This window comes from Protopterus annectens, chromosome 8.part0, assembly GCF_019279795.1.
Source record: "Protopterus annectens isolate FY-2018-M chromosome 8.part0, PAN1.0, whole genome shotgun sequence".
Taxonomy (NCBI): domain Eukaryota; kingdom Metazoa; phylum Chordata; order Ceratodontiformes; family Protopteridae; genus Protopterus; species Protopterus annectens.
In genome coordinates, this window is record NC_056741.1 from 1,290,284,194 (window position 1) to 1,290,297,393 (window position 13,200).

The 13,200-nt window shown below is 42.9% G+C and overlaps 1 protein-coding gene across 6 annotated transcripts in view; it reads left to right on the forward strand.

Annotated features, from left to right (window-relative positions):
* ARHGEF1 (Rho guanine nucleotide exchange factor 1) overlaps positions 1-13,200 on the forward strand; it is a 3,019,431-nt gene that overhangs the window by 2,286,136 nt on the left and 720,095 nt on the right. For all 6 annotated transcript variants that reach the window (XM_044080805.1, XM_044080809.1, XM_044080807.1 and 3 more), the window contains one exon: positions 12,221-12,367. In XM_044080805.1, the coding sequence (XP_043936740.1) occupies positions 12,221-12,367 (147 nt within the window). The remainder of the gene's footprint in view (positions 1-12,220; positions 12,368-13,200) is intronic.

Genomic DNA, 13,200 nt, shown 5'->3' on the forward strand with positions numbered 1-13,200 from the left:
CCCAACCCTTTACTACTTGGATCTCTCCGCCCACTGACTATCTCATTAATTTGATCACTCAGCGGGCATGGAAGATGCCCAACTCCATCGAGCCAGTCCCCAAGAGGCCTGTCATATCCTATCAGCCCCCAAGGACGAGCCACACTGGTTTAAAGGCATATCCATTGATGCCATGGTGATAGCGGCAGCCACAAAGAAGGAACTTGCTGAGGAAAGTCTGTTTATCCATCCTTCTAACAAGGAGTCCAGGACTTTGGATAGATTTGGGAAGCACATTTAGGCTTCAACGACTGTCACTCGTAGGTCCTTGAATTACATAACGCACTTTACAATATTACAGAGGAATCTGATCAAGGAGCTCTCGGATACCCTCTCAGGAGAAGTAGCTGAAGGGGTACGGGACAAAGTTACCTCTCAGCTAGCAACCCTTGATGCAGTTCATAAGTCGTCTGTGAGGCCGATTGCTCATGCAGCTGAAGGGACGACTAGAGCAGTGGGTTCAGGCATAGCCATTAGAAGGCACTTCTGGATGCGCTTGTGTGAGTTTGCAGAGCCATTTAAAGCGTCATTCGTAAGTGCTCCGTTTTGACGGATCTACCATTTTTTTGCCAAGGTAAAAGATATTTAGGCAGATGTGAGAAAAATGGCAAGACCCTTTCTGCCATTGGTGTACATTTCTTCACTCCTCAGTGGCCTTACTGTAGTAACCGTAGAAGTGGGAAACTATGGTTTAAAAAAATCCAAAGAGCCTTTCCAACATTCACGTGGCAAAGACGTACCCTGGGGCAGAGGGGGAAGTAATGGAAGCCACCGCCCCAGAGACAGAAATGGACCTCAAAACCAGGGGTCCAGATAAGCTTTCTCTCGTACGTCCTAGCAGCACCCTTGAACTGGAGCCCAATTGCCTTTCTCTGGAGGCAGTTGGGGGATGACTTTCTCTGCATCAATCTGCCCTGCAAATATTAACTACTGACAAATGGGTGCAGGGAGTAATATCCAGAGGTTACAAAATTCCACTGTCGTTGCCCTCAATGACCCAGGAAAAACTCACGGATGTTCCACCCAGTCAAAGGGAGGCAGCAATCATAGAAATTCAAAAACTGCTGGACAAAAGAGTCATCCAAAAAGCCCCACCAGACCAAACCGGATCCTGGTTTTACTCAAGGTTCTTTTTAGTGCCCAAGGAAACAGGGGACTGGAGACCCATCTTGAATCTCAGCCAATTCAACAAGATAGTTCAGAAAACCAAATTCTGGATGGTCTCGGTACAGTCGATAACTTCCATTTTTGGAAAAAGATGATTGGATGTGCTCGGTAGACCTCCAGGACGCATATTACCACATAAAAATGGACAAATACTCCAGGAGGTTTCCGCTCTTTGGCCGGGAACCAGTCATTTCCAATTCAGAGCACTGCCCTTTGGACTCACCACAGCCCCCAGGTTGTTCACCAAATGCATGGCAGTGGTTGCAGCTTATCTCAAACTGCAGGGCTTCTGAGTTTTTCCATACCTCGACGACTGGCTCCTTACTGCTACCACCAGGCATCAGTTAGAACAAGCAAGAGATTACACTCTACACCTTTGCACATCTCTAGGCATAACAATAAATTTCGAAAAGTCAAGCCTACAACCTTCTCAGCACCTGGACTTTATCGGAGCTCGCTTAGATACTGTCACAGGATTCGCTACTCTTCATCCAGAAAGACTGCAACGCATCAGATCCTAAGTCTCTCAAATTCTTAGAAACAATAGAGTGCCAGCGAGATTAGTCCTAAAAGTACTAGGCTCAGTGGCAGCAACAATAACTCTTGGTCCCTTAGGAAAATATCACATGCATATCCTACAGTGGTTACTTGCCTCACAGTGGTCTCTTGATGCATCAGCCAATGTCTTACCTAATCATGGGTACAAATTGCTGCAAACTGGACCTTATGTGGTAGCTTCACTCCGACCAGATTCTCTTGGGACAGCCTTTCATTCTTCTCCAACCCCAAGCCACAGTAACTACGTATGCTTCCCAGATAGGGTGGGGGCATTATCTGGGAAGAATAGTCCAAAGCATGTGGTCCCAAGTAGAGGCCAACTTGCACCTCAGTGTTCTAGAGATGAGGGCAGTGCTTTTAGCGTTGCAAGCCTTTTCAGGATGCCCTTTCTCTAGGGACAGTATCAATTCAAACAGACATGTCGGTGATCTAGTACATCAACAAACAAGGGGGAACCAAATCTTATCCACTGTGTCGAGAAGCCTTCAGAGTCTGGCAATGGGTGATTTCTTCCAACCTCTTTCTCATAACAACGTACATTCTGGGGAGTTCCAATGTGACAGTGGACAAGCTGTGCAGAACTGTTCTCATGCCTCATGAGTGGTCTCGCAATCCTGTAGTGGTGAACAAGATTTTTCATCACTGGGGCCAACCTTGCTGCAATCTCTTTGCCTCACACTTAAATAACAAATGCAGAAGTTATTTTGCCCTAATCCCCGCTCACGGGGAGTCACCCAGAGACGCTGTTCTCCACGGTTGGCCTCCGGTCTTCTTTATGCCTTTCCCCCAACTCCCCTGATATCTCAGTTTCTAAAGAAAGCCAAGAGGACGGAAAATACAATAGGCCTCATTGCTTCATTCTGGCCTCAACAGGTTTGGTTTCCCTTTGGTCTCATCTTCTTTGGAAGCCATGGATTCTGGACCCAGCTCCAGATCTGCTTTCCAATCTGGAAGGCATGGTTCATCTGAACCCGCAACATCTCAAGCTCACTGCATGGCTTCTCCAGTTCCCATGATTGCCTGTCCTCTCCTGTACATCAAATAATCGTGGCTCATCACAAACCCCTCACTAGGAAACTGTACCAAAGTAAGTGGGGAAAACTTGCAAACTGGTCTCTTAATAATAAACTTGATCCATATTCAACTTAATTTCACAAGGTTTTGGATTTCTTAGACAACCTCTATCAATCTTGGCTGCTCTGCATCAACAGTCAAAGTTCATCTAGCGGCTATCTCAAACTTTCATATGGGATTCGATGGCTCACCTTTACGGTCCCACAATTTTTGCAAAGCATTCTTAAAGGAGCTCCTGATGTTAAGATCCCCATTTAAAGAGCCAATTCCTCCTTGGGATCTAACATTAGTCATATAGTCCCGTAATTTTTCCCCCTTTGAACCATCAGCGACTTGTGACTTAAAGTTTTTATCTTGGAAAACTTTATTTTTAGTGGCTATTATGTCTGCCAAAAGTGTATTCGGACTTCAGGTCTTATCATGCAGCTCTCCATATTTAATATTCCACAAAGATAGAGCTGCAATTAGGACAAATCCATCCTTTTTACCAAAGGTGGTTTCAGAAACCAGTGTAAATCAGATTCTTCGGTTGCAAGCCTTCTTGCCTAACTTTACCTTTAAAGGAGAGTATTCCCTTCATTTGCTAGACTCCCACAAACAACCGCGTTTTTACCTTCACAGAACAAAGGATTTTAGAAAATCTGATCAGTTATTTGTTGCATTTTCTTCCCTATTTCTAGGTAACCCAGTTTCAAAGGTTACCTCAGCAAAATGGACTAGAGACTGTATTACTTTTGTCAGTCGAAAGGGCTCCAACTACCATGCCCGGTTAAAGCCCATTCAACCAGAGCAGTAGCAACTTCTGCAGTTTTTCATGCCAGAGCATCCTTGGATGAAATTTGTGCAGCAGCCACTTGGTCTTCTCCACATACTTTTATCACTCGTTACAAATTGGATCAGGTCTCAAGGGGACAGGCATCATTTGGTTCTATTGTGCTTAGGAACATGCCTCCGTGAGACCTCCCAAGACTAAAGTAGCTGGGAACTCTGTCCCACAGTCAAGGACTGAGTGAAGATTGACAACATCAGATAAAGAAGTTGTGCTTACCATAACGTTCCATCTGTGTTGTCGGTTTTCACTAATCCTTGACATTCTCCCCATCCTGAGACACTTAGTGAACTGAATCTTCCATGGCTGTCTTCATGTTACGAACACGTATCTGGTCTCTGACTATTATGCTTATTATTAGTATTATTATTACTATATTTCCTGCATGTCTGTATGCCAATATGTTGGGCAAACTCGATCTGAGGTCATTTTGAGAGGAGCATTTTGGGTAGCGCCTGGCTCGAGAGTTTGGAAAATGCGAGCTGAAGTAAATGGCCGAGTTGGTTCTGAGGCTCAGAACCAAGCCCACAGTCAAGGATTAGTGAAGATCAACAACAGAGATGTAAGGTTATGGTAAAACATAACTTCTTTTTTTACCTTCTGGAATGCAAATTCCACATAAAGATTTTCATTCACAGTGTCTTTTTTGCCTCTGACTGGATCAGGATGTGGACTTCTGTCCCAAGTACATAAAATTTACTCTGAGGAAGTGCACCACTACCAGAGCTCATTGTCAAAAGAGAGAGTTAAGCTTGGTGAAGAGCTGCATTGGTTTTGTCCAAGACTTCTAGGAGCCTACTTCTTAAGAAGAGCACTGAAAAAAGGGAGAGAGAGAGAAAAAAAAAGGAAACTGAAAAACACCATAGATGACTCAGTGTTTCCGGTTTACTATTGAAATGTCGAACGGCACTACATCGACTGTACTATAGTCGAACACGGAAGTTCGAAAATAGTAATGACGACAAAAAACAATCTAGGACTGTGTTTTAACATGGGTCGAGGTAGGGGAGATGTTTGTAGTTCTGAATAATACTGAACACCTACCTCGACCCATGTTAAAACCATTCCTAGATTGTTTTTTGACGTCGACATTACCATTTTCGAACGTCCGTGTTCGACTATAGTACAGTCGACGTAGTGCCGTTCAACATTTTAATAGTAAACCGTGTTTCCAATGTCTGGAGATTCCATACTAGGAGGGATGCTGCTGCAGCCCTTGAGTATAGAATTTTTTATGGCCAAGGCCACTGACACAACTGTTCAATAGATGTCAGTGCCATTGGTATCAGTCATGTCATCCCAGACAAATCCTTGGACATTCTTCTAGTGATCATGGATTTTGCAGCCACCAAGGCATGCAATTTGATTTTGAAGGAGAAGGTAGGCTCCCTAGAATTTTTGTTAGAGAGGTATTGAGGTCTTGGTTGCCTGACCGATGCAGCTTCCTCAGGAGTACAGTAGGCACAAAGCACTGAAGTCAAAGCAGGTGCAACCCATCTTGCTTTGGGCTGGGCTGGGCTGTTTAGTGCGTTGTCCAACCCCCAACCCTGGCTTTCACTAGTTCAGTTAGCTGAAACCTTAATGTCTTGCAATTAGACACCTAAACCAGACTGTCAGTATCAAGTTCCTCCCAAAAAGATATGGGTGGATCCAGACTCTTCAGATTCTGAGAGTTATGTAGATAGAGACCTATCAAGTTAGTACCTCATCTCAGGTACTGCAAATACCCTGTTCTGTGCAACTCTATCACGTGATGTTTTTGGTACTCTCAGAGCAGTCAGAGGAAGGGCTTTCATACAGCTTCCTGAACTTACGCCCTTGGCAGTTAATCTAGTGCTAGAGATCCTGGAGGACGTATGTGAAAATTTATCTTTGGAGCCTGGCTCCCTACCCCCTTCCGTATGAAACCTGACCAGTTTTGCAAGGTCTGGGATTTCCATGTGCTCTCTTATCAACAAACCCTATTTGAGCAGACAAGGACCACTGTGGAGAGGATCGAAGATAGATGTAAAACAGGATTTGATGGTCCTTTTTGATCATTCCTATCCAGGTACCCAGCAATTCCAAAATGCGTAGTTGTGCTGCTGATACATATTGCCAGGCAGCAACTATAGGGCCAGCTATTAAGAGGCACACCTGTTTGAGGCCATCCTTTCTTCCAGAAAGTGTGAATTCAAGGATCCTTAATGCTCCCTTATGCAAAGATTTCATGTTCAGATCCACTGTAGAGGGAGTGTACAAAACCTAGAGGAGAAAACTAGATCTACCCCATCTGTTAGGCAGATTTTTCAAATCTTTATGCTTAGGTACAGTAGGAACTTAAGCCTGGCCCTTCAGCCTCAGACTGGAACCCACCAGTCCTGGAAAAAGGAAGAAAGGTAAATACAAAAAGAATGGAACCCAAACACGAAGAGAAGCCTTGAGACCCCCCCCCCCCCCAAGGGATCAACTTTGATTCTGTTTGCTTTCCCCTCCTCACGTCTCACTCAACTACAACTCCCTCCCCCACCCCAGGACCTGTAGGAAGCTTGTCTGTCTTTGTAAGTGATTGGGATGCTGTCATTCAGGACAGGTGGGGGTACTAAGCATTCTGAAATGATTATTAATTGAAGTTTCTAAAGAAGCAACACTTCACACACCCAGTGATCGAATTATGTTAATTTCTCAGGTACTGAAAAACATACTACATACAGAGGCCATAGAAAGGATATCCCTGGGGGAGGAGGGCACAGGATTATTTTCTAGGCTGTCCTGGTACCAAGAAAAGAGGGTGATTAAGAGCCTCAGCTTGATCTGTCCCATCCAAACCTATTTCTGAAAGTACCAAAGTTTAAAATGCTCATCTTGCAGGGACTGTTGCTTTTGTATTCAGGGCTCATTCATGACAACCCTAGACCTCAAGGATGTGTACCTACTCATATCTATAAGTGAATAGCACAGAGTGCACCGTTACACAATCAGTTAAGAGCCTTGCCCTTTAGCTTGTCCACTGTGCCCAGAGTATTTGCAGAATGTTTGGATCCAGTGATACCCTTTTACAGGATGAAGGGCATTCAGATCTATCTTTAAAGGAGAACCATGCCCACAGACTGAAAAAACATGTTTATTTCATCTAGTCTTGATGTTTTCTACTTTTTAACAAAACTTTTGGAGACTCTATACTTTTTTTAGATTTTTTAAATGCAGTTCCAGAGTTTGCCCACAAGGGGGTCCGGCATCTTGATTTTTTTAGTCTGTCTCCAGTTATCCTACATTGCAGTGTTTGGCTTTAAAATGTTATATCATAGCCCCTAAGCTCCTGTCAGTGCAATGATTTTACATGCATTTTCACATATACCCTGCTTTCTGTTAGTCAGGTTTATAACTCTCAACCTTCCATCTCCAAAATGAGGACCACTAGCCCTCATAATTAGGGTTGCCACCTTTCATTGTGGCTAAAACTGGAGTAAGGCCACACCCCTCGTATCACCAGTATCCACACCCACCCCCGCTTTTTTCCCGCCTATACTCCGCCCATTCAGTGACAGCAATGTGGCATCATCGGGTGGGGAACGCCCTCTTTTTCCGTTCCTAATACCTGCTTTCGGCAGATTTACTATGCTTTTCTGTAAAAAAAGCATAGTAAATCAGCCGATTTACAAACTCTGATAGTCTGTTTCCTTTTTTGAAACAGAATACCGGAGTTTGTACAGTGTTTTCCGGACTACCGGAAAATCAGTTTGATTTCCGGATAGTCCGGAAAAAAAACGGAGGGATGGCAACGCTACTCATAATGTGGAGCAAATGGGCAAAATGTGGAACACACATACTAATAGCTTACTAACAGCTTCAACTAGGAACCATCGTAGGATGGTCAAAATATGCTGGTTTTACTTGTGAAGATCTTTAAATGAATTAATATGATTCATTTCTATTTACCGTGGATATCAGTTAAAACATTTCTAGCACTGTATGCGTGACAGACCTTTTTAATGTGGAACTTCAAGGAACATGAACTTTTTAAGACCTCAAATGAGGTATGTTCCTCATAATGAGATACTCTTGAGAGGTAATGTCAGGTTTAATTACCATTTCATGCTTTTCAATGACTGCATAAAAGATAAACATGAATAATCTCACAGAACAGTATTCTCAGCACATGAACTTTGTCTACTGCTTTGATCCATCAGTCACAGCAGCAAACAACTCATATTTGCCCCTTTGATAGATGCGAAGGAGAGGTGTTCAGGGGAAGGGGAGATGAGTTTAATGACTACAACTCAGGCGTAACAAAAGAATGAAAATTGGCCACTTTAGAAAGAAAAAGAATTAATAGGCACTGAGTATACTGTCCTGTGTGATTATCTCTGTCTTTTAAGTGGTAATTGAAAAGCAAGAAATGTTAATTAAACCTGACTGACTATAAGAAAGCAGGGTACATGTGAAAACACATGTAAAGTCAATGCATTGACAGGAGCTTAGGGGCTATGATGTAATAATTTAAAACCAAGCACCTCAATGTGGGATACTTTGAGGGAGATTAAAAAATCAAGATGCCAGACCCCATTTGTGCAGACTCTGAAATTACATTTAAAAATATGAAAAAAAAGTATATGGAGCCCAAACAAGGTGTTAAAATGTAGGAAACATCAAGACATGATGAAATAAACATGTTATTTCAGTCTGTGGGTGAAGTTCTCCTTTAACTAGATGATTGCTTGATCATAGGAACATCCTACCGCGATGCTTTGAATGCCATAAACGTCACTCTAAAAAAGTTTTTCAGAGCTAGGGCTCACCAGGAACACGAAAAAAATCCCTCCCGATCCTTTCCCAGACAATGAATTTTTGGGGGGAGTGACCTTGGTTTGACACAGTTTATTGCAGGGCCTTCCTCCCTTAGACAGAAAATGTATACTGTTGGAGTTGTTTACTGTAACCTCAGAAAAGGAGATGATCACCGCAAGAATTACAGTAGGCATATCTTCATATGAGAAAGCTCCAGTGCCATCTCAGTAGTAGATGGAGTCCACATCACCATCCTTTGGAAACATTTATGTCCCTGCTGCCATGCCTCAGAAAAGAAGCATGTTGCTGGGGCCAGCATTACTTCATAGAGATGCGTGCCCTTCAGAGACAGGAGGCACATGATGACTCTGTTGAAGTGCGTCTTCAGATGTAGCTGGGGGAGTCCATATGAAGTTTTTCCAAGTTCAGAGAGTTTGGTAACAAAGTATGCAGGGCCAGGACATCATCATAGTCAAGGAGATGATGGTGCTTATCCTGACTCTTAAAGCATTTCTTGCAGTCAGGTCAGAGTGAGTTATCGAAATTCAGACAGAAAAAAACAAGGTGATGATACATAATAAACACTGGGGGACTCATTCCTACCAACTGTGCACATTAGCATTAGGATCGTGATACACTGGTTTGCAGATGGGAATTTCTCTGACAGCAACATGCATACCTTCAGACTGCAGTGGGATAGCAGAGAGATTCATAGATTATTACTAGGCTAATGAATCGGGGGGGGGGGGGGGGCTTCTAAGTCTAGCCATGTTTTCCCAAAACAGTAATGACATCCTGTGTCCAAATTGGACATTGAGGGCCAGGCATTTATAAGCTACCTATGTTCATAAGGGACATGGGTGCCAGGCTTGGTGTAAATTTCCTGTTCCCATCCACTGGTCTAAGGTTGCGCTTAAATTGAATAGTAGATGAACTCAGCTTCACATGAATGGGAAGCCTGTTCCATAGGGGAATGGGAAGCCTGTTCCATAGGGGAGGCATTCTGTGGGACACATCTGTCTTTCCAGCATGTTCTGTTTAGGTCACAGACAAAGTTCAGGTTCGTCCCAAGACCTCTTATTTCTGGTACTGTTTGACTTACGAATATGCAGGAGATTCATAAGTGTGGGGTTTACAAATGCCTTGTAAGTCCGGTATAGATCACTCCTCAGCATTTAGTAGAAGACTGAGCAGAGGGAAACGGCTTTAAGGTGCTCTGCATAAGGCAGGTTTGTTGTGCCTTGTATCCTTTTTGTAAGGAACCTCTGAGGTCACTGTAGTTGCTGCATATGCCTGGTCAGGTCCTTATTGAAGGATGCATTGTACTCTCTGATTAGTCTGAAAAAGGCAGAGTATGGTGGGATATTGACCTCACTGGACCTAGATGACATGTCCTTACTTATAAGTTGCACAACATAAAAAGATTTCCTCAATGCTGCGACCCCATGGTGGTCGAAGGTAATGTTACTATCTGTATGTGTACCCAAATCCCTGACCACTGGGTCAGCTTTTAGGGGCATATTTTCAGTATGATAATTAGCCAGGATGGTTGACTTCCTTAAGGGTGCAGATTTTACAGGACATACACACATGAATTGTTTTCACAGATGCACATTTCTAGATCTCACAAACAAGTTGATGCACCAGAGAGGGACATTTTTGCTTGTCATCTGAATAAGGTAGCTTAGACATTTCTGTTCAAGGTAGTAACTTTAGAAGCCTGTATGATCGATGCATTTTCCCCAGATTTGACAGGTCTGTTTGTCCCCTCCACTTTTCAAAATGGAAAGAGGTAAATATGAGGCACTGCTGCAGTGAGTAGGCCTAATAATGGAATCCTGCTACACCCTAGTCTAGACTCTCTGAGGTTGACACTTAAATGATCTCTAATCCCAGGCAGGCACAGATTCTGTGAGAATGTGCTAAACATTGTGAAGGAGGTTATGAAATCTACTACAAGAAAATCGTGCCTAGTGAAATGAAAACTATTTTTCTGGTGTCATTCCTTGGTACCTACACCCCAAAAGGGCTAAGGTGGCATTGGTCTTGGAATACTTGTCAAGAGCTTTACGATTCATATTTAGCTAACACGGTAAAGTTTGTGTATCAGCTCTTTCAGCCTGCTTATCTGTTGATCCCCCTTTTTATTTTCAAACTTCTGTTATGAAGTTCCCGAGGGGTGGTATTCACCTTAGACACACACACCCCCCAGGAAAGAAATGTCTGCATCACAGGATTTGAATTTTGCAGTAGAGAAGCTAACAGTATCTACATTTGATTCAGTTGCTCTGTGCCCTGTTAAATTCCTTTCATGGAAGACATGCATCTTGGTGGCAGTCACCTCTGCCAGGCATCTTTCAGAACTCCACACATTAATGTTGAAAGAACCTCTCCTGGCTTTTCATCAGGATAGGGTAGCTGTGTGTAGCAATTACTCTTTAAGGCCTACGTGGGTACTAAAATGAGACTGATATTATTCAGCTACCTGTCTTTTTCTGTAAGTCATGGAATGCAGGAGAGAAACTATATTTTCTGGATGTATAAAGACTGCTAAGATTTTATTTGCATAGGACAAAAGAATTTAGAAAAAAATATCAGTCATTTGTCTATTTGCAGATGGGAGGGAGGGAAGGAAAGAATACCTGCAACCAGTCAACCCTCTTCAATCCACTCCAAGTGGCTGAGGGAACTGTATTGCACCTTTTTACCAATGTCATGGGGAGCAAGTGCCACAGTGCACACAATCTCACTTTACTAGAACTGTGACTGCCACCACAGCTTTTCTTAGGGGAGTGTTTACCCAAGCAATTTTGGAATTCCCTACTGGTCCTCTCTTCACACTTTCTTAAGGCACTAAAAGCTAGGGACAGCATCCAGAACCAGCGCAGGATTTGCTTCTGCTGTCCTGTAAGGGTTAATCTCCAAAAAATTTCTTCCAGTCCTCATTTTTCTGACATTGTTTTGGGAATCTCTTCAAAAGTGAAGACTGCAGCAATGAATACTGCAGTGAACACAGTACAGTTGTGTTAGGAACTTACTGTAATTGACCATGTTTGAGTAGTTTCGTTGTTAACCGTCCTTGTTCTCTCCCACTTTCCCCTGTTTCTTTCTTATGTCTCCTTTTTCCTGGGGTTGGGGTGGCAATCTTTCATGTTTCCTATTCCTTTGTTTCTATTAACCACTCTCTCTCTCTGGAGCCTCCAGATTAGGCACCTCAGTGTGGGTCAGGCCAGTGTGGAATCACTGCCTAGCTCACTGTACTCTGAGGCCAGTTAGGACCTTCCTCTGGATTATGAAGGAAATAAGTTCTGAAAATGGTGTCAGCTGATGCACCTTTTATACTACATACGTCCTGATGCTGAAAGCTGGGTGTTAACCAAAACAGTGAGTAGAGAAAGAGTTTAGGAAGAGTGGCCAGATATAGGAGACCTGCAAGACAGGATTTCTAAGTGAAGACTTCAACAGTAAACTCCTTGAGCCTCTACAATTATGGTGAGTTCCTAACACAGCTAAGTGAGTTGTTTTGTGCCTTGCTTCTGTGATTTCACATTCATGTGTAGTACAATGTTTTGACTGGGCTTTCTGCCCAAGCTCTATTTGTAATGTTCAGGTCCTTCTCATAAGTATTTTAGAGACTGATTTAGGGTTACAGGTCATATGCACGTAGACACCTATCCCTGTGCACATACTTTATCAGCTGAAATATGGTAGTATTCACTGAAAATTGTGGGTTGAGTATTTTCTTCACTCAGTGTTTTTGTTTCCATCTGTACTTATACTTTTCAGAATTGTTCATGACTGAGCATGCTCATGTTCGGATGCTAAAGGTCCTCAATGATGTATTCTACCAGCCAATGTTGGACAGAGCCCTTTTCACCAGCGAAGAACTCAAAGGCATCTTCCCAGGCCTGGATGACCTTATAGATTTGCATGGTATGGATTCCTTAATTTAACTGCCTTGAAAGCATGTACATTTTCTGAACAGTTATGTGGGCAATCTCACTCTGCATGTACGAAGGAGACCTGCATTGTCATTTAGATCATTTTTACCACACTTTCTGGGTGTACCTAAGACATAGCCTTTTTCAAAACCGTGTGTGATTGGTTGTAGCATGTCAGGCATTACATTGTGCAACTTAGAATACCTTAGTATTTCATCAGCATGCAGGAAAGCCAGAGTTGCTATTTGCTTAACATTAATTTAAATTTCAGGATACTGCCATAGATCTTAGCATTGCTGTAGCTGCCATCCATCATAAGAAATGCTGACTGGTCACTGGTTCAGAATATGATGTGATAAACTGTAGTGTTAACTCAGTCTCATACTTTAGCGCTACATTGGTAAAGGCTGAGAATGAAGACACTGCCTGGTTTTAATTTTGACGTCATAGCGTAAACAAGGGGACCCACCATACTGTTGTAGTCCTCCCCATCACAGTTAGTATGGAATAGAGTTGTCTGTAGATGGAGGCCGCAATGAGGAAGGACCCATTTTGTATACTTCACCTTTGTGTGTCAGACATACTTACTTGTGTGTTAAGAAGAATCAGAGCCGTAACTAGGGTGGGCAAAGGAGGCTGCCACCCTGCAGTTAACAGGTACTGGTAGTGCAAGAATGTAGTAACAGCATTCATTTATGGAGACTTTCATAAATGAATACTGCTGCTGCATTTATGGTCATGGCTAAATTGCTCAGTGTGTGAGATAAGTGTGTTATAGCTGTAGCAAGCTACTTGCTACAGTTTTTAGAAGTAACTTGCTGTAGT